The 25,296-nt window shown below is 45.7% G+C and overlaps 1 protein-coding gene, 1 long non-coding RNA gene and 1 other non-coding gene across 9 annotated transcripts in view; 1 reads left to right on the top strand and 2 right to left on the bottom strand.

Annotated features, from left to right (window-relative positions):
* GOLM2 (golgi membrane protein 2) overlaps window positions 1–25,296 on the top strand; it is a 152,053-nt gene that overhangs the window by 42,399 nt on the left and 84,358 nt on the right. For 4 of the 5 annotated variants that reach the window (XM_086319103.1, XM_086319101.1, XM_086319102.1 and 1 more), the window contains exon 1: window positions 19,573–20,011. The exons of the other annotated variant lie outside the window; for it this stretch is intronic. In XM_086319103.1, the coding sequence (XP_086175229.1) occupies window positions 19,685–20,011 (327 nt within the window). In that variant the 5' untranslated portion in view covers window positions 19,573–19,684. Of the gene's footprint in view, window positions 1–19,572; window positions 20,012–25,296 lie in introns of those variants that run through there. 5 annotated transcript variants of the gene reach the window in all.
* LOC147363837 (uncharacterized) lies at window positions 281–19,500 on the bottom strand. Of its 3 annotated transcripts, none has more exons than XR_015133826.1 (3): window positions 18,806–19,500; window positions 17,417–17,523; window positions 281–1,328 (listed from the first exon to the last, which is right to left on the bottom strand). It is a non-coding gene; the product is annotated as an uncharacterized LOC147363837 (long non-coding RNA). The 3 variants fall into 3 exon arrangements; XR_015133825.1 differs by lacking the exon at window positions 281–1,328 and adding an exon at window positions 12,061–13,782 and having other exon boundaries at window positions 18,806–19,480; XR_015133824.1 differs by lacking the exon at window positions 281–1,328 and adding an exon at window positions 14,901–17,260 and having other exon boundaries at window positions 18,806–19,480.
* Window positions 15,332–15,433, bottom strand: LOC147363838 (U6 spliceosomal RNA). Its single transcript, XR_015135673.1, has one exon. It is a non-coding gene; the product is annotated as a U6 spliceosomal RNA (small nuclear RNA).

Below are 25,296 nucleotides of genomic sequence, written 5' to 3'. Positions count from 1 at the left end.
CCTGGCATACTGCAGTCCATGGGGTCGCAAAGAGTTGGACACGACTGAGCGACTGAACAGCACCACCTTCCAAGGCAGTGTTTTTTATATTTTGTTTCTTAGAGATTTTATAAAATCTTGAAATCTTCATGAAAATGGCAATGGAGTTTACATGATCTTCTATCTGGGAGGTTAGAGTTGAAAACAACTCTGGTGATTTGGAATTCCATTGGGTTCTTTGTAGATAAAAAGAATTGTGGGAAATCAAGCTTATACAAAACCTTCACTACGGACACTGCTCTTGAATTCTACTTTCATCCATTCTGCAGTCAGTCATTGAGCAAACACCTATCAACTCACTTTTGTGCCAGATGCTGTGCTAGGCATACGGTATAATTACATGAGGAAGACATGGGCTGTGCCTTGGAGGCCGACACAGTGTAGCTATCTAGCCCTAAACTTTGCTGACACATTGACACCTCTTTCCAGGGTATAAGAAGTCAATTTGTAGAATTACTTTTGGAGCACAATTTCCTGGAGCTTTGAGACTATCTATTTTTAAATTTACAGTATGTATTCATTCACCAAAAAATCTGTGTAAAACACTATGTCTATAGCAGTGGTGAGAAGGGGATATAAAGAAGAAAATGTAAAATCTCTGCTTTCTAGGACCCAGATCTAAATAACAGAAGTCACGTGTAGACAGGAAATCCAGCCTGTTAATTTCAGTTCCTCATAAGTACGTTTGGTGTGTGCTGTGTGCTCAGGCTGTGATAAGCACTTCGGACCCAGAGGAAGAGTCCTAAAGTGTAGTTTTGTCCTCTCGGCACTTGGGGGTCTCCCTGGGAGAGAAAAGCAGGATTCAGAGGCAAGTAGAACATCTGGCCAATTGCACCTGCAGACCGGAACTGGTGGCTTGCAGAATGCTTCGGCGGCAAGACAGCCCAGCAGCAGGTAGTGAGAGCCTGTGGATGGTTCCTGGAGGCAGGAGATTCCAAACCCATTCTGAGGAACAGAAAGGCCTTCTGGAGAGAGGCAGGGAGGACACTCCAGTTCAGGCCAAGGGCACAAGCAAAGCTCTTGAAGTGTCAGGAGTTTCTCCTGAGATATGAGGGGATAGCGCAGGGGGGACTTGCTGCAGACAGCTGCCATCCTAGAGCAGCGCCAGGGGCAGCCCTGGGCGGGCTGCACAGTGCTCCTGATGCTGGCTCTGCCCCTTCCGGGGAGCGGTGGGCTCTCCTCTGTTCCTCTCTGTCCGTGCCTCGGGTCCTCCATGGCCCATTCAGGGACGGCATAACAACCTTCACAGTCCACCTGAAATCCTGCCTTCCCTCTGCCATAGTTTGATTCTACAAAATAAACTAAACATCAGAAATATGCCCATCATGAGTAGGGGTTAGTGGTGCTAAGTGTTAAAAAAAATTCCCTGGAAACACCAGCCATGTCCGTTCCCAGGAACCGTCAAGACTCCCAGCTTCCAACCGGGAGACAGAAAGTCAAAGCAGAAGGAGATTCTCCTTGGTCACTGCTTAACTTTCTAGAAGGAGCTGATACCTTGGACCAGACTCAGGTGTGAAGTCTCGTACCACCCAGCTCTGCTCGGGGCCCACAGATCCACGGGGAGAAAGAACCCCCATGGCTTCTGATGATAAGGTTTTCCCTCCTGGGAGAAGTTTCCCCAGATTAGGCTACATTTTAGTTTAGTTTTGACTGAGACCACATCTCCCCATGTGGACTGGTCTTCCCTATGCCAGGAGTGACACTTGAGGCTTCAAAAGTTCCAGCAACAGCTGGAAAACAGATGTTTTCTCCAACCTAAGTCCTAGCAAAGTTTCACAATACGAAAGACGTTTCTGGTTAGGGTGGAACCGCGAGCAATACAGATTAAAATACTAAAGTGGGACAATGTTCATTGTTTATGGACATATCTGTCCTCTGTTGCTATTTTTGGGCCAACAGAACCTATTGTTGCCCCTCAAAGCACCCCCAAACCTGGTGGCTTCAGCCGTAATTCTCATAATCTACAGAGGCTGGGCTCAGTGGCGTGGTTCCTCTGCTGCACATGGTGTCTCCTGGGCTAGCCCACCAAGCTGGTATCTCCCGTCTGGAGTGTCCACTGACATGGCTGGGACCAGCCTCACATTCCTCTCTCTAGGAAGCCTCTGCAGCATTGGAGGCCAGAATTCTTTTCAGAGTAGCTCAGGCCTCCATGGGAGACATTCCAGGAGAACAAACCCTAATGCATAAGCACGTGTCCAGCCTCTGCTTGCATCACACCTCCTAACGTCCCACTAGCAACAGGAGTCACGTGGCCCAGACCCGCCTCACGGTGGAGGGGCTCGGGGTGAGCACTGGGAAGCTTGCTTTAGAGTCAGCACGTAGCAGTGGACCCCAGCCCTCCTCTGACACGACGGGCCAACAAACAGCAGCTGCACCAGGTCGACCTCCACCCACTGGAGCCCGGAGGAGGGGGGCCAAGGGAACAGCGCTGCTCCTTACTGGCCGCCTCTGGGGGCAGACCGTCCGACCTCTCTAAGCCTCCCCTGCTGGAGGCTGCCCATGGAGCTGATGTGGTGCTGGACCCACATTACCGCCACCGATGGCAGATTCTCCATGAGGAAAGCGGCTGTGTCTGTGGGCCAGCGGGAGCTCTCCAGCTGGGACTACGTCTCCCAAGGGTTTAAGGCAAATTAGGGATGTTTAGAGGCTTTTGCTCCTTCCATTTCTCTCCCTCATTATTAAATTAAAAAAAGGAAAACATTGCTCTTTGGGTAAAAGGACCCAGAGGACTCATTTCATTCCTCTCTGCAAAGAAAAGGCTGTCATGACCTTAGATGGAGCCCGAGAGGGCAGACCTGAGCACCCCTGCCTCGCGTGTCCACGGCCCCTCCAAAAGGGCATGGCGGAGACCTCTGTTCCATGTCCTGTTACTGACGGGGACGACGCAGGGACTCGCTGTGACTGGCAGTCGAGGTGAACAAAACCAAAACACCAAGCCTTCAGAAATTCACTTAATTAAAAAGGAAACAGAGAAGCTTTGTGTGCATTTATTTACCTCGTGATTTATGGTAGTCATCCAGTTTGCTCTGGAAACAGGCTTCAGAGGTAAGAAAGGGGTGGCTAGGGGCTGGGAGGCCTCCAGGCTGGCTGAATTCCCTTCCACTCACTCTAGATTATTTTTGGAACACGCTGGGCTTGCTCGAGCCATGCAGCCAGCTTCCTTGGGCTTTCAGCAGCAGGGGGTGTCCTTGTCCTCCTTTGGAAAGTCTAGAATTGGCAGGCACTGCAGGCTTTGAAGTAATGAGTTCCAGGCAGTCAGAGTGGGAGCCGGTCCCAGACTCTCCCTGCAGAGGACTGCATCTGCCTCATGACTCCATCCCCGAGGAGGAAGGTGCCCGAGGTGGTGGTGGACCCGTGTGTGTGTGTGTGTGTGTGGCGGGGGGGGGGGGGGGGGGGAGGGTGGGCGGCGCATGCCCACAGCCCAGCAGTGACCTGCGAGGGACTCAGGGGTCACCTGTCTGAGGCATGACCCTCCATACACCAGCTGTGTGACCCTGGGAGAGTCCCTCCATCTCTCTGAGCCTTACTCGCTTCTTGTATAAAGTACAGATGAGTCCACACATAAATTTCTTAACACAGAGAGTCTGGCATATACTAAGCATTCAGAAAATAGTAACTGATAGATTCTACTGCAAAAAGAAATGTCCACACGTTGATAGAGCAAGTCGGGCATTTAGGAGATTTGTCACCAAGATTATCTCTCCAAGAGTACAATTATGTTTTTCTTTGGGGTGATCTTTTTAAACGAAATAGCCTTTTTTGAGAAACATAACTTTTCTTGTTTGTTTTTCCTCCAGTTACAGATTGATACTTGTTTATTGCATAATTTTTAGCATATTAAGGAAAGCACAAAAAAGAAAATTAAAATCACCCACAATCTTGTCAGTGGTGACAACCGTGATGAACATGAAGATGTATTTCCTTCCAGTTCTTTCTCTTATCTTTAAAAAGGAGAATATGCTGAGACTACTATTTTCTTAGCTAGTAATATTCCTTTAATGATACATCCAAAACTTCTTTTAATATCATTAAATATTTCTACTGTACCTTGAAAATGTGCTAGTTGCTCAGTCGTGTCTGACTCTGTGCAACCCTATGGGCTGTAGCCTGCCAGGCTTCTCTGTCCATGGGATTCTCCAGGCAAGAATACTGGAGTGGATAGCCATTTTCTTCTTCAGGGGATCTTCCCAACCCAGGGATCAAACCCAGGTCTCCCGCATTGCAGGCGGTTCTTTACCGTCTGAGCCACCAGGGACGCTGCTTCTGTGCCCTATTTTATTGTATTGGCCATGCCATGTGGCAGGTGGGATCTTAGTTCCCTGAGTAGGGATTGAACCTGCACCCCCTGCACTGGACCCACTGGACCCCCAGGGAAATCCCTATATACTAATTTTAAATGTCTTCACAAGATTTGCTGAATGAATCTAACTCCAACCCCTACTTTCTGAAGCCCTGTGTGTTGGGTAATTTATGTATAGGAAAGGACTCACGGAGTTCTCTTTGAGGTAGGTATGATTACTGCCATCTGATCCATGGCAAAACCAAGCCCAGGGTCATTATACTGGTCAGAGGCAGAACTGGGATTCAAACCCAGTTTGTTTGCCTCCAGAACCAAAGGACTTCCCATTCCAGAGATAGGCTGGTTGTCCCCAGAGGAGAATGTGGCCTGCACGTGGTAGGCATGGCGGGGCGATCTTCCCCTAAGACTGTCTCTTTGGAGAGAGTCAAGGCTTCACGAGCCTGCTCAGTTAAGAACCTGCCTAGACAAAAAATGTGAACCATCTCTTTCCCAGAAAGGATACCCAAATGGGCAAAAAAAAAAAAAAAAATACAAAAAGGCACTCATTTGCATTACTCATCAGGGCAATGCAAATTAAAATCGCCATTTGATGCCACCGGGAAGGCTGGAATGAAAAAGGCAGGCAATACTAAGTGTTGAAGAGGATACGGAGCAACCAGGAACTCACACACCCCTGGTGGGAATGTCAATCAGTAAAACCGAGACAGGCTGGGACCTGGGACCCTGTGCTGGAGTGCTGGGCTGCTTCAGATCAGATCAGATCAGATCAATCGCTCAGTCGTGTCCGACTCTTGGCGACCCCATGAATCGCAGCACGCCAGGCCTCCCTGTCCATCATCAACTCCTGGAGTTCACTCAGACTCACGTCCATAGAGTCAGTGATGCCATCCAGCCATCTCATCCTCTCTCGTCCCCTTCTCCTCTTGCCCCCAATCCCTCCCAGCATCAGTCTTTTCCAATGAGTCAACTCTTCGCATGAGGTGGCCAAAGTACTGGAGTTTCAGCTTTAGCATCACTCCTTCCAAAGAAATCCCAGGGCTGATCTCCTTCAGAATGGACTGGTTGGATCTCCTTGCAGTCCAAGGGACTCTCAAGAGTCTTCTCCAACACCACAGTTCAAAAGCATCAATTCTTCGGCGCTCAGCCTTCCTCACAGTCCAACTCTCACATCCATACATGACCACAGGAAAAACCATAGCCTTGACTAGATGGACCTTTGTTGGCAAAGTAATGTCTCTGCTTCTGAATATGCTGTCTAGGTTGGTCATAACTTTTCTTCCAAGGAGTAAGCGTCTTTTAATTTCATGGCTGCAATCACCATCTGTAGTGATTTTGGAGCCCCGAAAAATAAAGTCTGACACTGTTTCCCCATCTATTTCCCGTGAAGTGATGGGACCGGCTGCCATGATCTTCGTCTTCCGAATGTTGAGCTTTAAGCCAACTTTTGGACTCTCCAATTTCACTTTCATCAAGAGGCTTTTTAGTTCCTCTTCACTTTCTGCCATAAGGGTGGTGTCATCTGCATATCCGAGGTTATTGATATTTCTCCTAGCAATCTTGATTCCAGCTTGTGTTTCTTCCAGTCCAGCGCTTCTCATGATGTACTCTGCATATAAGTTAACTAAAGAGGGTGACAATATACAGCCTTGACGAACTCCTTTTCCTATTTGGAACCAGTTTGTTGTTCCATGTCCAGTTCTAACTGTTGCTTTCTGACCTGCATACAAATTTCTCAAGAGGCAGGTCAGGTGGTCTGGTATTCCCATATCTTTCAGAATTTTCCACAGTTGATTGTGATCCACACAGTCAAAGGCTTTGGCATAGTCAATAAAGCAGAAATAGATGTTTTTCTGGAACTGTCTTCCTTTTTCCATGATCCAGCGGATGTTGGCAATTTGATCTCTGGTTCCTCTGCCTTTTCTAAAACCAGCTTGAACATCAGGAAGTTCACGGTTCACGTATTGCTGAAGCCTGGCTTGGAAAATTTTGAGCATTACTTTACTAGCGTATGAGATGAGTGCAATTGTGTGGTAGTTTGAGCATTCTTTGGCATTGCCTTTCTTTGGGATTGGAATGAAAACTGACCTTTTCCAGTCCTGTGGCCACTGCTGAGTTTTCCAGATTTGCTGGCATATTGAGTGTAGCACTTTCACAGCATCATCTTTCAGGATTTGGAAGAGCTCCACTGGAATTCCATCACCTCCACTAGCTTTGTTCGTAGTGCTGCTTTCTAAGGCTCACTGGACTTCACATTCCAGGATGTCTGGCTCTAGGTCAGTGATCACACCATTGTGATTATCTGGGTCGTGAAGATCTTTTTTGTACAATTCTTCTGTGTATTCTTGCCGTCTCTTCTTAATATCTTCTGCTTCTGTTAGGTCCATACCATTTCTGTCCTTTATCGAGCCCATCTTTGCATGAAATGTTCCTTTGGTATCTCTGATTTTCTTGAAGAGATCCCTAGTCTTTCCCATTCTGTTGTTTTCCTCTATTTCTTTGCATTGATGGTTGAGGAAGGCTTTCTTATCTCTTCTTGCTATTCTTTGGAACTCTGCATTCAAATGTTTATATCTTTCCTTTTCTCCTTTGCTTTTCGCTTCTCTTCTTTTCACAGCTATTTGTAAGGCCTCCCCAGACAGCCATTTTGCTTTTTTGCATTTCTTTTCCATGGGGATGGTCTTGATCCCTGTCTCCTGTACAGTGTCAGGTCTTGATCCCTGTCTCCTGTACAAAGCGCAGGTGGCTGCGACGGGCGCGCTAAGCGCGGCCAAGAGGAGCCACCCCACGTCCAAGTCAGGGGCAGAAGCCGGGAGGACCCCATGCCTGAAGGGCGGCGGCCAAGAGGGGTTACCCCACATCCAAGGTCAGGGGCAGCGGCCGAGAGTACCAGCCTGCGACGGCTCAGGAACAGCGGAGAGGAGCTACCCTGCCTCTGAGGTCAGGGGTGGCGACGAGAGGAGTTACCTCACGTCCGAGGACAGGGGCAACGGCTGGGAGGCGCTACCCCATGCCCCTACACCCGAGGCCAAGGGCGGCGGGCGGGAGGAGCAACCCCACGTCCAAGGAGCCGTGGCTGTGCGGGCGCAGGAGGGCCTAGAGGAGCTATCCCACATTGAAGGTCAGGAAGGGCGGCGGTGAGGGGATACCCCTCGTCCAAGGTAAGGAGCAATGGCTGCGTTTTGCTGGAGCAGCCGTGAAGAGATACCCCATGCCCAAGGTAAGAGAAACCCAAGTAAGACGGTAGGTGTTGCAAGAGGGCATCAGAGGGCAAACACACTGAAACTATATTCACAGAAAACTAGTCAATCTAATCACACTAGGACCACAGCCTTGTCTAACTCAATGAGACTAAGCCATGCCCGTGGGGCAACCCAGGATGGGCGGGTCATGGTGGAGAGATCTGACAGAATGTGGTCCACTGGAGAAGGGAATGGCAAATCACTTCAGTATTCTGGCCTTGAGAACCCCATGAACAGTATGAAAAGGCAAAATGATAGTATACTGAAAGAGAAACTCCCCAGGTCAGTAGGTGCCCAATATGCTACTGGAGATCAGTGGAGAAATAACTCCAGAAAGAATGAAGGGATGGAGCCAAAGCAAAAACAATACCCAGCTGTGGATGTGACTGGTGATAGAAGCAAGGTCCGATGCTGTAAAGAGCAATATTTCATAGGAACCTGGCATGTCAGGTCCATGAATCAAGGCAAATTGGAAGTGGTCAAACAAGAGATGGCAAGAGTGAATGTCGACATTCTAGGAATCAGCGAACTGAAATGGACTGGAATGGGTGAATTTTTAACTCAGATGACCATTATATCTACTACTGCGGGCAGGAATCCCTCAGAAGAAATGGAGTGGCCATCATGGTCAACAAAAGAGTCCGAAATGCAGTACTTGGATGCAATCTCAAAAACGACAGAATGATCTCTGTTCGTTTCCAAGGCAAACCATTCAATATCACAGTAATCCAAGTCTATGCCCCAACCAGTAATGCTGAAGAAGCTGAACGGTTCTATGAAGACCTACAAGACCTTGTAGAACTAACACCCAAAAAAGATGTCCTTTTCATTATAGGGGACTGGAATGCAAAAGTAGGAAGTCAAGAAACACCTGGAGTAACAGGCAAATTTGGCCTTGGACTACAGAATGAAGCAGGGCAAAGGCTAATAGAGTTTTACTAAGAAAATGCACTGGTCATAACAAACACCCTCTTCCAACAACACAAGAGATGACTCTATACGTGGACATCACCAGATGGTCAACACCGAAATCAGATTGATTATATTCTTTGCAGCCAAAGATGGAGAAGCTCTATACAGTCAGCAAAATCAAGACCAGGAGCTGACTGTGGCTCAGACCATGAACTCCTTATTGCCAAATTCAGACTGAAATTGAAGAAAGTAGGGAAAACCACTAGACCATTCAGGTATGACCTCAATAAAATCCCTTATGATTATACAGTGGAGGTGAGAAATAGATTTAAGGGCCTAGATCTGACAGATAGAGTGCCTGATGCTGGACTGCTTGCACCTGGACAAACATCTCCTCAAGCAGCCAGATGCAAAGAAACTACATGGGACTAAAAATAACTGCGTGCATGCGCAGCTGGGGCAAATTCTGGGCAAAAAATAGAAGACGAAAAACCCAACTGCCACTTCTAAAAAGCTGGGAGCAAAAATTTTGTGTTGGGAGCAAAAGCAGGGTACTTCACATGCCCCCTGCACTCAACACCATAAAGAGGTGGGCAAAACAATGAAGCCACCATACTGCTGACCCCTGGACACACCCCCACCCTCACCCCATACAAGGAACCAGCTCACCCGGCCTCAGGGAGCAAGCAAAGGGACCTGTTACTTGTCTTTGCTCCCTCCTGCAACCACAGGAACCCCAATACAGCTTTGCCTGAATGTCTTGGCCTGACCTCATCAATTTCTGTTGACTGGGGAAGGCCAAGAACCCTGGTCAGATTACTGCTGCTTAGCAGTATCTACTAAAGCTGAGCAAGTATATTTCCTACAACTGTAGGTGTGTGCCACACAGCACCAGGATGTGTGTGCCCAAAACTCACGTACTAAAGTGTTCTCCATGGCACCATTTGTAAAAACCCTATGCTGGAAAGGATTCTGACATCCGTCAGCAATAGTTTGAGATAAAAGCAGTGAGATAAGGAGAGTGAAAAGTTGGCTTAAAGCTCAACATTCAGAAAACTAAGATCATGGCATCTGTCCCATCACTTCATGGGAAATAGGGAAGCAGTGGAAATAGCGTCAGACTTAATTTTTGGGGGGCTTCAAAATCACTGTAGATGGTGATTGCAGCCATCTTGTAAGCCAAGATGCTTACTCCTTGGAAGGAAAGTTATGACCAACCTAGATAGCATAATCAAAAGCAGAGACATTACTTTGCCCACAAAGGTCCGTCTAGTCAAGGCTATGGTTTTTCCAGTGGTCATGTATGGATATGAGAGTTGGACTGTGAAGAAAGCTGAGTGCCGAAGAATTGATGCTTTTGAACTGTGGTGTTGGAAAAGACTCGAGAGTCCCTTGGACTGCAAGGAGATCCAACCAGTCCATCCTAAAGTAGACCAGTCCTGGTGTTCATTGGAAGGACTGATACTGAGGCTGAAACTCCAGTACTTTGGCCACCTGATGTGAAGAGTTGACTCATTGGAAAAGACCCTGATGCTGGGAAAGATTGAAGCTAACAAGAGAAGGAGACGACAGAGGATGAGATGGTTAGATGGCATCACGGACTCGATGGACATGAGTCTGAGTAAACCCCGGGAGTTGGTGATGGACAGGGAGGCCTGGCGTGCTGCAGTCCATGGGGTTACAAACAGTTGAACACAACTGAGCGACTGAACAAGGAGTATACCACATATCAGTGGTGAACAAAGAAACGTAGCCTTAAGAGACACATACTGTATGATTCACAGGATGAAAATGCATGAAGAACAGGCAAATGTAATCTGTGGTTTTAGAAGTTATGGTAGTGGTGACTCTCATGGGGGGTGTGGAGGGTATAATGGAAGGGACATGGCAGGGGAGGCTCTGGGATGCTGGTAATACTCTTGTGTCTTGACCAGGATGCTGCTTCCACGGGTCTGTTCATCTTATGAAAGTTCATTAAGCTGTACACGTAGGTGCATTTTTCTGTGTGTATTATGCTTCAATTAAAAGTTGAATTATAAAGGCTCTACAAAAAGGAATAGACTGCATTCTTCCCTTTTCTCAGCAAACCCAAGGATCCAGCCAGCTAGTGTGGTGCTTCTTCCCAGGTCCCTTGCTCCAGGCTTTGAAAAGTTCTGCCGGGCCTCCCAGATGGCGCTAGTGGTAAAGAACCCACCTGCCATTGGAGGAGACACAGGAGACACGGGTTCAATCCCTGGGTCAGGAAGATTCCCTGGAGGGGAGCATGGTGACCCACTCCAGTATTCTTTCCTGGAGAATCCCATGGACAGAGGAGCCTAGAGGGCTACAGTCCATGGGGTCGCAAAGAGTCAGACGTGACTTAGCACGTATGCCAGGCCAACAGTGGCCCTCTGCCGCTGCGGGGCCAAAGCTAGCGAGACAAGTGGACACTGTGCACCCTGGCCACTGTTCCAGGCACCAGGTAAATCGTGTCTGATTCTTTGCAACCCCATGGACTGGAGCCCGCCAGGCTCCTCTGTCCATAATATTCTCCAGGCGAGAATACTGGAAGGGGTTTCCATGACCTCTTCCAGGGGATCTTCCAAATCTGGGGATCAAACCCGTGTCTCTTATGTCTCCTGCATTGGCAAGCAAGTTCTTTACTATTAGCGCTACCTGGGAAGCCCCTGGTATGTATATATGTGCATATATACAATGGAATATTACTCAGCATAAAAAATGAAATATTGCCATTTGCAGAAACATGGATGGACCTAGGGAATATTATAGTGAAGTAAGTCAGACACCACCCTTATGGCATAAAGTGAAGAGGAACTAAAAAGCCTCTTGATGAAAGTGAAAGTGGAGAGTGAAAAAGTTGGCTTAAAGCTCAGCATTCAGAAAACGAAGATCATGGCATCCGGTCCCATCACTTCATGGGAAATACATGGGGAAACAGTGGAAACAGTGTCAGACTTTATTTTTCTGGGCTCCAAAATCACTGCAGATGGTGATTGCAGCCATGAAATTAAAAGACGCGTACTCCTTGGAAGGAAAGTTATGACCAACCTAGATAGCATATTCAGAAGCAGAGACATTACTTTGCCCACAAAGGTCCGTCTAGTCAAGGCTATGGTTTTTCCTGTGGTCATGTATGGATGTGAGAGTTGGACTGTGAAGAAAGCTGAGCACTGAAGAATTGATGCTTTTGAACTGTAGTGTTGGAGAAGACTCTTGAGAGTCCCTTGGACTGCAAGGAGATCCAACCAGTCCATTCTGAAGGAGATCAGCCCTGGGATTTCTTTGGAAGGAATGATGCTAAAGCTGAAGCTCCAGTACTTTGGCCACCTCATGCGAAGAGTTGACTCATTGGCAAAGACTCTGATGCTGGGAGGGATTGGGGGCAGGAGGAGAAGGGGACGCCAGAGGATGAGATGGCTGGATGGCATCACTGACTCGATGGACGTGAGTCTGAGTGAACTCCAGGAGTTGGTGATGGACAGGGAGGCCTAGCGTGCTGCGATTCATGGGGTCGAAAAGAGTCAGACACGACTGAGTGACTGAACTGAACTGAAGTCAGACAAAGACAAATACTATGTGATATCATTTATACACGGAATCTAAAAAATAATACAAATGAATCTATATACAAAACAGACAGACTCATAGACACAGAAAGCAAACTTAGGGTTACCAAAGGGAGAGGGAAGGAGAAACAAATTAGGAGCATGGGATTAATAGATACAAACTTCTATACATCAAATAGATAAGCAACAAGGATTTACTGTATAACACAGGGAATTACATTCAATATCTTGTAATAACCTGTAACATAATATAATCTGAAAAATACATATAACTGAATCACGTTGCTGTATACCTTCAGTTCAATTCAGTTCAGTGGCTCAGTCACGTCCGACTCTTTGTGACCCCATGAATTGCAGCACGCCAGGCCTCCCTGTCCATCACCAACTCCCGGAGTTCACTCAAACTCATGTCCATTGAGTCAGTGATGCCATCCAGCCATCTCATCTCTGTCGTCCCCTTCTCTTCCTGCCCCAGTCCCTCCCAGCATCAGGGTCTTTTCCAGTGAGTCAACTCTTCGCATGAGTTGGCCAAAGTATTAGAGTTTCAGTTTCAGTATCAGTCCTTCCAATGAATATCCAGGACTGATCTCCTTTAGAATGGACTGGTTGGATCTCCTTACAGTCCAAGGGACTCTCAAGAGCCTTCTCCAACACCACAGTTCAAAAGCATCAATCCTTCGGCGCTCAGCTTTCTTCACAGTCCAACTCTCACATCCATACATGACCACTGGAAAAACCATAGCCTTGACTAGACAGACCTTTGTGGGCAAAGTAATGTCTCCGCTTTTGAATATGCTGTCTAGGTTGGTCATAACTTTCCTTCCAAGGAGTACGCGTCTTTTAATTTCATGGCGGCAGTCACCATCTGCAGTGATTTTGGAGCCCAAAGAAATAAAGTCTGACACTGTTTCCCCATGTATTTGCCATGAAGTGATGGGACTGATGCCATGATCTTAGCTTTCTGAATGTTGAGCTTTAAGCCAACTTTTTCACTCTATTTCACTTTCATCAAGAGGCTTTTTAGTTCCTCTTTCCTTTCTGCCATAAGGGTAGTGTCATCTGCATATCTGAGGTTAGTGATATTTCTCCCAGCAATCTTGATTCCAGCTTGTGCTTCTTCCAGCCCAGCATGTCTCATGATGTACTCTGCATATAAGTTAAATAAGCAGGCTGACAATATACAGCCTTGATGTACTCCTTTTCCTATTTGGAACCAGTCTGTTGTTCCATGTCCAGTTCTAACTGTTGCTTCCTGACCTGCATACAGGTTTCTTAAGAGGCAGGTCAGGTGGTCTGGTATTCCTATCTCTTTCAGAATTTTCCACAGTTTATTGTGATCCACACAGTCAAAGGCTTTAGCATAGTCAATAAAGCAGAAATAGATATTTTTCTGGAATTCTCTTGCTTTTTCTATGATCCAGCGGATGTTGGCAATTTGATCTCTAGTTTCTCTACCTTTTCTAAAACCAGCTTGAACATATGGAATTTCACAGTTCATGTACTGCTGAAGCCTGGCTTGCAGAATTTTAAGCATTAGTTTACTAGTGTGTGAGATGAGTGCAATTGTGTGGTAGTTTGAGCATTCTTTGGCATTACCTTTCTTTGGGATTGAAATGAAAACTGACCTTTTCCAGTCCTGTGGCCACTGCTGAGTTTTCCAAATTTGCTGGCATATTGAGTGCAGCACTTTCACAGCATCATCTTTCAGGATTTGGAATACCTTAAACTAATGCAATGTTACGAATCAACTACACTTCAGTAAAAAAATTATTTTCATTTAGATTACTCACTTCCTAATAAAATTTTCAAATGAGTATTTTCTCAATCAACAATTATAGTAATAATATAATTGTGATCATATGGGTGTCTGAGAGATTTGTATTACTATTATTAATAATGGAGAAATTTATCAATAAATGTTAATGAAAAAAGAAAGTAAGATGGGGAAGTGTTCCAATATGTAATAGTCAAACAAAGGGTTAGAGACATGATATAGCTTGAAAAACAGGATATCCTTAGAGCTAGGGCATAGGATCGGAGAAGGCAATGGCACCCCACTCCAGTACTCTTGCCTGGAAAATCCTATGGATGGAGGAGCCTGGTGGGCTGAAGTCCATGGGGTCGCTAAGAGTCGGACACGACTGAGCGACTTCACTTTCACTTTTCACTTTCACTCATTGAAGAAGGAAATGGCAACCCACTCCAGTGTTCTTGCCTGGAGAATCCCAGGGACAGGGGAGCCTGCTGGGCTGCCGTCTATGGGGTTGCATAGAGTCGGACACGACTGAAGTGACTTATCAACAAGGGCATAGGATACAGGGAAAAAATGAGGATGGAAAGGGTGGTAGATGCTGGGTTGCAGTCTTACTAAAACCACTGCCCTTTAGGTTTAAGTTTACCAATATTTTGACTCTAAGAATATCTTTTATGATGTCAGAATCTGTACAGATAGTTTATACTCATGTGATAGTAATTGTATGTTTAGTGTTCACTGATTAAGAAAATATATAATGGAAAAGGTTATGCTGCTAAGTCACTTCAGTCGTGTCCGACTCTCACCAGTAATTTTAAATAAGTTTTTTAAAAATTCTAATTGGAGGCTAAGTACTTTACAATATTGTGATGGTTTTTGCCATACATTCACATGAATCAGCCATGGGTGTACATGTGTTCCCCATCCTGACCATAAATAAGTTTTTATTTTATTCAGCACCATAGCACCTCAGAGGTGGTGAGATTATACAGAAATTATTTATTCAATATATAGACAAACATTAGTGAACAAATAGATTCATTCCTGCCCCCACCACAAACTGAAAACCACTGCTACAGTAATAGCAACAGTAGTGGCAACATTATTTTTATTAATTTTTATTGGGTTATAGTTGCTTTACAAGGTTGTTAGTTTCTACTGTACAGCAGTTAACTAGCTATACATATGCATATATCCCCTTTTTTGACTTCCCTTGCATTTAAGTCACCAGAGTATCAAGTAGAGTTCCCTGTGCTCTACTGTACATTCTCATTAGTTATCTATTTTATACATACTGTCAATAATGTATGTATGTCAATCCCAATCTCCTGATTGCTCCCACCCCTCCTTTCCCTTGTGATATCCATACATTTGTTCTCTACGTCTGTGTTTCTACTTCTGCTTTGCAAATAAGATCATCTATATCATTTTTCTAGATTCCTCATATATGCATTAATGTATGGTATTTGTTTTTCTCTTTCTTACTTCACTCTGTCTCTAGGTCCATCCATGTCTCTACAAAAAAATTATGGAACGGTTCACGAATTTACGTGTCATTCTTGCAGAGGCCAGGCTAATCTCTGCATTGTTCCAATTTTAGTATGTGCGTTGCCAAAGTGGGCACAGTAGTGGCTACATTTACTGAATATGTGCTAAGTGCCTGTTCTAAGCACTGCTGTATTAACTCATTTAATTCACACAATGACCATATGAGATAAACCTTATGATTACCCTATTTATAAGCTTGTTTTTGCTTCCTTATACTTTTTCTTTTCTTTTACTAAAAGAGTCAGAACTACTAACCTAAACTGTCAGATCATAGACTTTCAAGAGACTTGTGATCTGTGCTGTTACTGTGTACTGTTACTTAGGTCCCAAACTTGGATTGATAGTCAGGAAGTGCAGAGCCTTGCTAGGAGTCGGAAGCTAGATGGAGCTCTAGCTCCAAGAGAATCTCTCAGGTTAAAGCTTACTCAGGAAGTACAGCAGGCTTCTTCCTTTGGTAACGCTAGCTCTCAGTGGACCAGAGAAGGCTCTCCAATGGCTTTTGTCCCAACTCCTTAGATAGTCTTTCTGTGGAATCTGTGGGAGTGAACTGGAAGAACTGGCCCTAATAACTTCAGGACAAAATTGCTGTTTTCCTCACTGGCCAGCCCCTCACCATCTCTTTTGCTATCGCTTATACTGGCGTGGTGACGCTCAGAAGGGACATCTTAGTTGCTGCTCATCCCTTTATGATTCACCACTTCTCCTGTGTTCAGGACTGTACTCAGAAATGTGCACAGGCACATGTAAGATGGACACTTCCCCTAGAAGTCCTAGCTTGGGACTGGAAAGCTACTCTGCTCCGCCCCGGGTGGCATCAGAGAAAAGGACAAATCAAACAAAGTTCTCTGTGCTAAGAAACTAGAAATCAACCTGGGATGCCATCAGGTCTACACCGGTGCATCTCCACCCCGCCTCGGTGGTAGAACCGGGAGGGACGATTACAGTACCTGCGCCGGTAAGGTACAGACTAAGTCCGACCAGGGAAGGAAAGCTTCGGTGGAGAGTCTGTCTACATCCCCATTTAGAGCAGGGAGGGATGCCTGCAGTGGACAAAAGCCATGGCTGTGGATGCCACTTTTTTCTTCTTACGGATGGGAGCTAACAGTTCTAGAACCACTCCTTTAAAATGCATTGTAAAACACTGGGACAACTCTGATCTGCAGAATTTAAAAAGACACGCCTGATCTTCTTCTGTGACACTGAATGGCCACAGTATCCTTTGGAAGATGGGGGACACTGGCCGGTTGAAGGGTCTTAATTACGACACTGTTTTACAACTAGAGTTGTTCTACATCTACAGTTTTGTAGAAAACAAGAGAAATGGGCAGAAGTGCCCTATGTGGTGCTCTGTGAGACATGCCAGACTTGTGTCCTAAGGGTGCAGATTTGGATGTAAAAACTTCAGCTGCCTCCTGTGCTCTTACTTTGCCCCTGTATCTGGGGCTCCCAACTGAACAGGCTGAAAATCAGGGCACCCTTCTAGGAGTGGTTGCCTCAGTCTCGGTAGAATTTCAAATAGTCCCAATTGTGGTCAAGACTATCTAGAGGATCCAAAAAGTACATAGAAGCCTTTACAGGACTAACTTTATGAGTTTATTTGGAGAAATGTAATGACTCCTGACTTGAGAGCTCTAGTTTTAGGGAAGCTCCTACTTTTGAAGATGAATGGCTTGACTGTGAGACAAGGGAAAAGAGAGGACATGAAATAGCCTTCCTTCCTCCTGGGAGCCAAGCGATTCCCATAACAAGAGCCACTTTGTCAGATGTATTCTTTTGCAACCCCCATGGACTGTAGCCTGCCAGGCTCCTCTGTCCATGTAATTCTCCAGGCAAGAATATTGGCCTGGGTGGCCATTTTCTTCTTCAGGGCATCTGCTTGACCCAGGGATCCAACCTTCATCTCCTGCAATGCACAAGGATTTCTATCACTGAGCCACCTGGAAAGCACTCAATACAGCACTTATACACTGTCTTGATGACATCTGGTTTGGGCTCTTTAATAGGGAGAAGAGCTTGAAGAGGTAACCATCAAAACAGATTATTAAAAAAGTTTTTTTACCTGAGGGATGGGTGGAAAGAGGATTGGTTTTCCAGCTTCAGCCCTGCCACTTACTAGATGTATGACTCTGGGCAAGTTACTTCCACATCTAGCAAAGAGTTAAGCACCTGATGAAAAAAGGTATGTGAATGTGAAAGTAATAACATACTTTTATATGCCAGAATCTCATATAAAAATGAAAACACTTTCTATAAAGAAAGAGTAACATCTTAAGCAGTTAACACCACTTTACAGATTAATTTTCAATTGCTAGGCTAAGCAAAGCAAGGCCAATACGCAATTGAGGAAAGGATAGGTGAATCCATTATAATCAAGGATTTCCCATTTTTGTCTTGGTTTTTTTTTTTTGCCAAAGTACGGTTGTCCTTAGAGGTTGTCCTTTCTTGGATCTTATGAAACCAGAGCAAAGGACTCAAGCTTGATGTGAAGTAAATATTAATAATTTTGGTGTTTTTAGTTTTTGTATCTGTGGGAGAGAAATCATCACTCTTTGACGGTTCAATAGTTTTTCCAGTCTACTCTAGAACTATTAGGCAGGTAACTTTATTTTTTAAATGGATAGGAAGCACAGAATAATTATTCTATGACAAGTCTTCCTGCATCAGAATCATACCACTCTGATCTCAATGAAAATACCAAAGTTTTTGCATTTGGGGGGTTTTATGCTCATGTATGTTCTTGATCCTGAGGTCTGAAAAAAATAAATCAGCACCACCTTCTCCTTAAACAGGATAGAGCCAATAACTTTCATGCAAGGGCAAAGTAAATATGCAGAAAAAAACAAAAAATAGGGGCTTGTTCTGCATCCCTTTAATTAAAGCTGAACATATAGCAACAGTTAGCCTGGAAGCCTATTATAACGTAAAAAACAATGATATTAGACACCAATGATCCGAATTCAAGCCTAATTCTGGCTCAAGACACAGGACTTTGAGAAAGTTTCTAGGACACCTTTGTGTTTTCGATTCCTCATCCCTAAAACTGTTCTGCTGAGAGGATAACACGGAAAAGGGTTTCCCTTGTGACTCAAAAGATAAAGCATCTGTCTGCCAATGCAGGGGATACTGGTTCAGTCCCTGGGTCAGGAAGGTTCCCTGCAGGAGATGGCAACCCACTCCCAATATTCTTGCCTGGAAAATTCCATGGACAGAGGAGCCTGGAGGGCTACAGTCCATGGGGTCCCAAAGAATGGGACATGAACTGGCGACTAAACAACAAAGCATGCAGAACCAATCTGTAAGAGAGCTATTATTTCTGTCCTAGAATGTGCTTGCTATCAGTAACAGCAAGAGTTATTATTCATTGCGAGCAGCTTCTGGACTTTCTACTTGGAAGCCTAGCTCGAGGCAAAAGCAGCGGCGAGTTTAGGGACAGTTTCTAAAAGCTCACCCTTTCTGAAGTTCTTTCCCTCAGTGTGAAAGCAGTAACCTTGGAAACCAGGCTGGCAGCACCTCTTTCAGTCAAAAAGCTTAGTTCTAGTTCTTCTTGCTTATCTCCGTAATACTTGGGACACTGCTATTTCATGGTCGTTTTCTTTTGGTGGTTGTTTTCTCTTCACAATGTCGGCACAAGCGAGAAAATCTACTGAAGCAGTACAAGGGCCTTCTTGTCGCCCCCTTCTGCCCGCAGCTCACCTAAGTTTTCCCTACATAGCGGTCGCAGCCTCAAACGTCCTCAAAACCGAAAACTCAGAGGGCCTTGACCATGGGTCAAGGGTACTGACCAGGTAAAAGCCGAAGGGATTCCGGTTCAAGTACCAGAGCTCACCCAGACAGCCAAAACAACCACACACGTCCACAGAGATAACCCTCGCGAGACAAGACTGCGGGCAGCGAGAGAAGTCCAGTTTCTCGCGAGAAGAGGAGGCGTCGACGGAAACTAGGAAATGGCTCCCTTGGCGACCCGGACAAGCCGATGGGCGGGACCAGAATTAAGCCCACCCTCTTCCGGCTTCTTTCCCCGCCTCCTAACCCTGAGGTGTCCGGCCTGCGGTGCGGGCGCCGGGTTCTCCGGGTTCCGCCCCGCTGGTGCAGGGTCTGGAGGAAAGCCTAGGGAACGCGCCTCGGCCGGCTTTGAAGGGGGGGGCGGGGAGGGGCCTGCGGCTGGCGGCCCCGCCCCCTTCTCCGGCTCGCGGGCGGGCGCATCGGCCGGCCTCCACCGTCGGCCGGCCCTGGGGCCGCGTCCCCCGGGCGACTCCTCAGCTGCGGCCTGAGCTTCTGCCCGCAGGTGTCGGCGCCGAGGCTCCTGGGCGCGGCCTGCTTCGGCCCCATGGTGGGCTTTGGGGCGAACCGGCGGGCCGGCCGCCTGCCCTCCCTGGTTCTGGCGGTCCTGCTGGTGGTGATCGCGGTGCTCGCCTTCAATTACTGGAGCATCTCCTCACGCCACGTCCTGCTGCAGGAGGAGGTGGCGGAGCTGCAGGGCCAGGTCCAGCGCACCGAGGTGGCCCGCGGGCGCCTGGAGAAGCGCAATTCGGACCTCCTCCTCTTGGTGGACTCGCACAAGAAACAGATTGACCAGAAGGAGGCCGATTACGGCCGCCTTAGCAGCCGGCTGCAGGCCCGGGAGGGCCTGGGGAAGAGATGCGAAGATGACAAGGTAAGCACGAAGCCGCCTCCGCCAGCCCCCATAGTTTCCTTCAGCTCCGTGGCGGGGGTGTTTGCGCGGCCGTGGCTGCCTCTGCCTTCCAGAGTCGCAGCCTTGGAGGCTCCCTTTGCCGCTAACAACCCTGTTTCTGTCAGACTTTAACTGGTTCGCCACGGCCACGTTTTCTGGTCCCTGCCAGACGAAACTGTAAGTGTTTGGTTCTCAAGGGTGGCCTCTCCGTGGATGCCGCCTTTTCCCCAAGCCGGGCTGCTGAGCTGGCAGTCGTGATGATCTGGCCGGTCTATGTGGCCGGCCGCCTTACGTCTACGGATACACAGGGCTGGAGACTGCCGGATTTGGTGTGAGCATTGTTGCTCTATCCTTTATTCCATGCTCACTGATCGTTATTAATTTCTTTATTTAAACAATGTGGCCTCCTCTAACCCATCTACTTACGGCGATCACTATATATTTTTTAAGCAGTCTAACTTCTCTTAAATCTCTATAGGGCTATGTATTAAGCAGTTAAAGAATCCGAATTACTGCCTTTTTTTTGTGATCAAAATATTTTTATAGGTGGGCTGTGGAGCCATATATGAACCACACTTGTGACTTGGACATAGGTAATCCAAAATTATGTACTCAGTTTGAATTGTTAGTGAAATTAACCCAAAAGATAGACTCTAAAAATAACATTCTAAGCAACAGAATCTCATGTCATTGTCCTAATTGATCTTGAAAGGAAATAAAAGTACAATTTTGTATGCTTAACTTTTAGGGTTAGTTGTTGGAAAGCCATACTAAGTTTAAATTGTGAAAGTTTAAAGCTAGACTGTAACTGGACTGGTGCTGAGTAGTGTTTGTTCTCACCAGTATACTGGGAACTATATTATTAATTTATACCTGTGCAGTTTTTGTTGATATACCAGACCTATGGAAATTTCTGGATGGGATAAGCATAATGGATACCTTTCTTTTGGACCCCCTTTTGGTAATCTTCACAGTGTTTTTGTGTGTCAGTGTGTGTTCCCATTATAAGTTTTTATTTTGTATGTCAATTATTTATAGATAATCATTATAAATTAAAATCTCCTGAGCTCCCAATTTCCTTATTGTCACCAGCCACTACTTTGTTTCTTATTTCATGAGGATTGAGGCCCACAAAAGCACTTGAGGTGAGTGCTTCTCAGTAGCCTACCCTTCACCACAGCATAGCTTCTGAGAGGAGCAACAGATCAGCAAACTTACACTACATACTGAACTCTATAGACTGAAAAGTTCTCTGGGGTGGAATAAACAGATATCCATGAAATTTTGGAGTGTTAAAAGGAGATCGTCAGACTTGAATGGTGAGGCATTACTATTCAAGTTCTCTACCATCTGGAAAGAAAGATAAGTCTTTTCTAGTGATTTATACTCTGGATTCCATTTCTTCCGTCTACTGGACTGTGATTATCAGTTTCTTTCCGTAGGTTTTCGCTTTTACTTTCAACCACATGTAGGTGTTCGCTGTTCTAAAATTTTTGGTATTCTTCCATATACTCCATTCTCCCAGTCAACCAATGTCTTTGTTTTTACTTTCACTGCTAAACTCTAGTTATTGGTGGTCTGTAAATGTTTCATGCATTTCTTTTTTCATCCCCATTCTAATTTTTTTTCATTCTGTATACCATCCTTCTTTCCTCCTCTTTTCTGAAGCTATTGTCTTGAAGGTCACAAATGGCAGTCTTCCTGGTCAAATCAAAAAGCATTTTTATTCTTATTCTGTTCAATTTCTCAATAATTGATGGTCTCTAACATTTTGGGAACTGTATCCTTTCTCACTTCTTTATCATTGAATTCTCTGGATTTGCTTCCTACCTTCTTCAGCATACTTATTTTTCGCTGATTCCCCCCCCCCAAATGTCTAATAATAATAAACTATATTCTTGAGTCTTTGCTTTCCTCTTACAGCAGTATTTCTCAAGGTGGTGTTAAACAGAATACTGTCTTAGAAATTGCTCATAGATGGTCAGGACAAAAAAGGAAAACCTTCTTTTTTGGAGGAAAATGTTAAACAGTGTAAGTAGTATATCCTCCTCTTCAAATATATAATCTTGCTAGCATATAAAGGCTCTGAGAGATGTGTTAGTAAAGAAGCCTGTTTAATTTTGTTTAACTTAGTCTCTATCAGTTAATTTGATCACAGATTACTATTTTCATGGCCTACTTGTTACCATGGTACAGAAGAATGTAGGAAAGCACACTAGTTTGGAAAATGTTGCCGTAGGTATCTAGATGAGCTGAAGATGAAATTTGTCTTTTAGAGGTGTTTCCTTTATTCCTGCTACTCCCTCAAGAGCTGAGAAGAGAGATTTATCATGTGTAAATGATCTAAAATCCTTCTGGATGGTGATAATGTTGGAGAAACAAATAAATTGACAATTAAAAGTGTCTTCCTTTTAAAACTAGACCTGTTTTGATGTTTATTCATGTTAGTGCAGTCTCTTTAAGGGCACTCTGCCTTTCAGGACTTTTGCCCATAGTGCACACTGGTGCTGACCCTGCAGCAGTCATTTGTACCCCTTGGTTTGGTATACATCCTTCCTGATGACTCAGGGCTGTGTCCTGATTGGTCTGAACTGATTCCGGTAATTTCATTATTCCCAGTGCTTAGTTTAGGAAGGGGCTGGCTAGTGAATTGCGAGGGGAAGCTTCCTTGCTCCTTAAAAGAGTAGTACTTGCACCTCAGTGATATTCTTCCCCCAAATCAAAAATCTCCAGTCTAATCATAAAAAAGCATCGGACGAGCTCACATTCAGGGACATTCTACAAAGTACCTGAGCAGTACTCTTCAGAGGGTCACACTTGAAGAAGCGGGCGGTCTCTTCTGCCAGCTGTCATTGCTTCACTACGTGATACCTGAAATCAGGGTAACCAGAGTGCCAGAAAAGTTAGCTAAGAAATGGCTGAGGCACTGAAGTTGGTAGAATGGAGTGTTACAATAGTTTATTGGACTTGTTATGTGAAATAAAGAAACATTCCTGGGGCTTCCCTGCTTCCCTGGTGCCTCAGTGGTAGACAGTCTGCCTGCCAATGCAGGAGACAGGGGTTCAGTCCATGACCTGGGAACACCCCACATGCTTCGGAGAAACTAAGCCTGTGCAACCACAACTACTGAGCCTGTCTTCTGGAGCCCAGGAGGGGCAACTACCGAGACCACGTGCTGCAGCTGCTGAGACCTCTAGGTGCACCCAGAGCCTGCGCTCCGCAGCAGGAGAAGCCGGCACAGTGAGAAGCCCGAGCACTGCAACGGGAAGGTGGCCCCCGCCACTAGGGAAAAGCCAGAGCAGCACTGAAGACCCAGCACAGCCAAAAATAAATAAATAAAGTTTTAAAAATTCCTATTGTGTAAGCCAGTCACGTTGAGAGTTCCTTAGTTACAGCCTATCTAAGGTATCCTGACTATTAAGATTCTCATTGTCACAGTTATGTCTGAGATGTAAGTTAAATCTTCTATGTCCCCAGGGCAATGTGGACAGTCACCCCACTCCAGAACTCTTGCCTGGAAAATCGCCTGGAAAATCCCATGGACGGAGGAGCCTGGTAGGCTGCAGTCCATGGGGTCACTAAGAGTTGCACACGACTGAGCGACTTCACTTTCACTTTTCATTTTCATGCATTGGAGAAGGAAATGGCAATCCACTCCGGTGTTCTTGCCTTGAGAATCCCAGGGACGGGGGAGCCTGCTGGGCTGCCGTCTATGGGGTCACACACAGTCGGACATGACTGAAGCGACTTAGCAGCAGCAGCAAGGACTTTGTCTTAAGATCAATAGTGGTGTTTGGATGCCTGACTCAGTCGGTACTTGCTTCACAGTCTTTTGGAGATCAGGATCCTTAGGTGGCATCACCTCCCTATATACCTTTGCCCACTCTGTGGATGTTCCCAGCCAAAACTCCCTTTGCCCTGATGAAATAGCTGCCTTAGGTATGATGTGTGTGAAGGGAATTTTGGTAAGGAAGCCTTTTTTCAAGTTCAGTTCAGTTCAGTCGCTCAGTCGTGTTTGACTCCCTGCGACCCCATGCACTGCAGCACACCAGGCCTCCCTGTCCATCACCAACTCCTGGAGCCTACTCAAACTCATGTCCATTGAGTCAGTGATGCCATCCAACCATCTTACCCTCTGTCGTCCCCTTCTCCTCCTGCCTTCAATCTTTCCTAGCATCAAGGTCTTTTCCAAATGAGTTGGTTCTTCAAATCAGGTGTTGGGATGGGACCGGATGCCATGATCTTCATTTTCTGAATGTTGAGCTTTAAGCCAACTTCTTCACTCTCCTCTTTCACTTTCATCAAGAAGCTCTTTAGTTCTTCTTTGCTTTCTGCCATAAGGGTGGTGTCATCTGCGTATCTGAGGTTATTGATTGTTCAAGTTACCCTTTTTTTAAAAAAAAGTTATTTTAGAACATTTAAGATCTATGGGATTATTGCAAAGATAGTACGGACAGTTTCTTCATATGCCACACCTAGTTTTTCCTGTTATTAAATGGCACATTTGTCATAATTAATCAACCCCTACTGATGCATTAAAAAATCATGGCATCGGGTCCCATCACTTCATGGCAAATAGATGGAGAAACAATGGAAGCAGTGACAGATTTTATTTTCTTGGGCTCCAAAATCACTGCAGACAGAGACTGCAGCCATGAAATTAAAAGACGCTTGTTCCTTGGAAGAAAAGCTATGAGAAACCTAAACAGCATATTAAAAAGCAGAGGCATCACTTTGCTGACAAAGGTCCATCTAGTCAAAGCTATGGTTTTTCCAGTAGTCATGTATGGATGTGAGAGTTGGACCATAAAGAAGGCTGACCGCCGAAGAATTGATGCTTTTGAACTGTGGTGCTAGAGAAGACTCTTGAGAGTCCCTTGGACTGCAAGGAGATCCAACCAGTCCATTCTGAAGGAGATCAGTCCTGAATATTTATTTGAGGGACTGATGCTGAGGCTGAAGTTCTAATACTTTGACCACCTGATTTGAAGAGCTGACTCACTGCAGAAGACCCTGGTGCTGGGAAATACTGAAGGCAGGAGGAGAAGGGGACGACAGAGAATGAGATGGTTGAATGGCATCGCCTATTCAATGGACATGAGTTTGAGTAAACTCTAGGAGATGGTGAAGGACAGGGGACAACCTGGTGTGCTGCAGTCCATGGGGCGGCAAAGAGTTGGACACAACCGAGTGACTGAGCAACCACAATTGATTCATTAATAATAACTGAAGTCCATAGTTTATATTTTCTCAGTTTTTCCCTAATG

This window comes from Bos grunniens, chromosome 10 (assembly GCF_055505025.1).
Source record: "Bos grunniens cultivar Pamir isolate PY7600 chromosome 10, Bosgru_T2T1.0, whole genome shotgun sequence".
Classification (NCBI taxonomy): Eukaryota; Metazoa; Chordata; class Mammalia; order Artiodactyla; family Bovidae; genus Bos; species Bos grunniens.
This window is presented reverse-complemented; position numbering and strand designations above follow the sequence as displayed.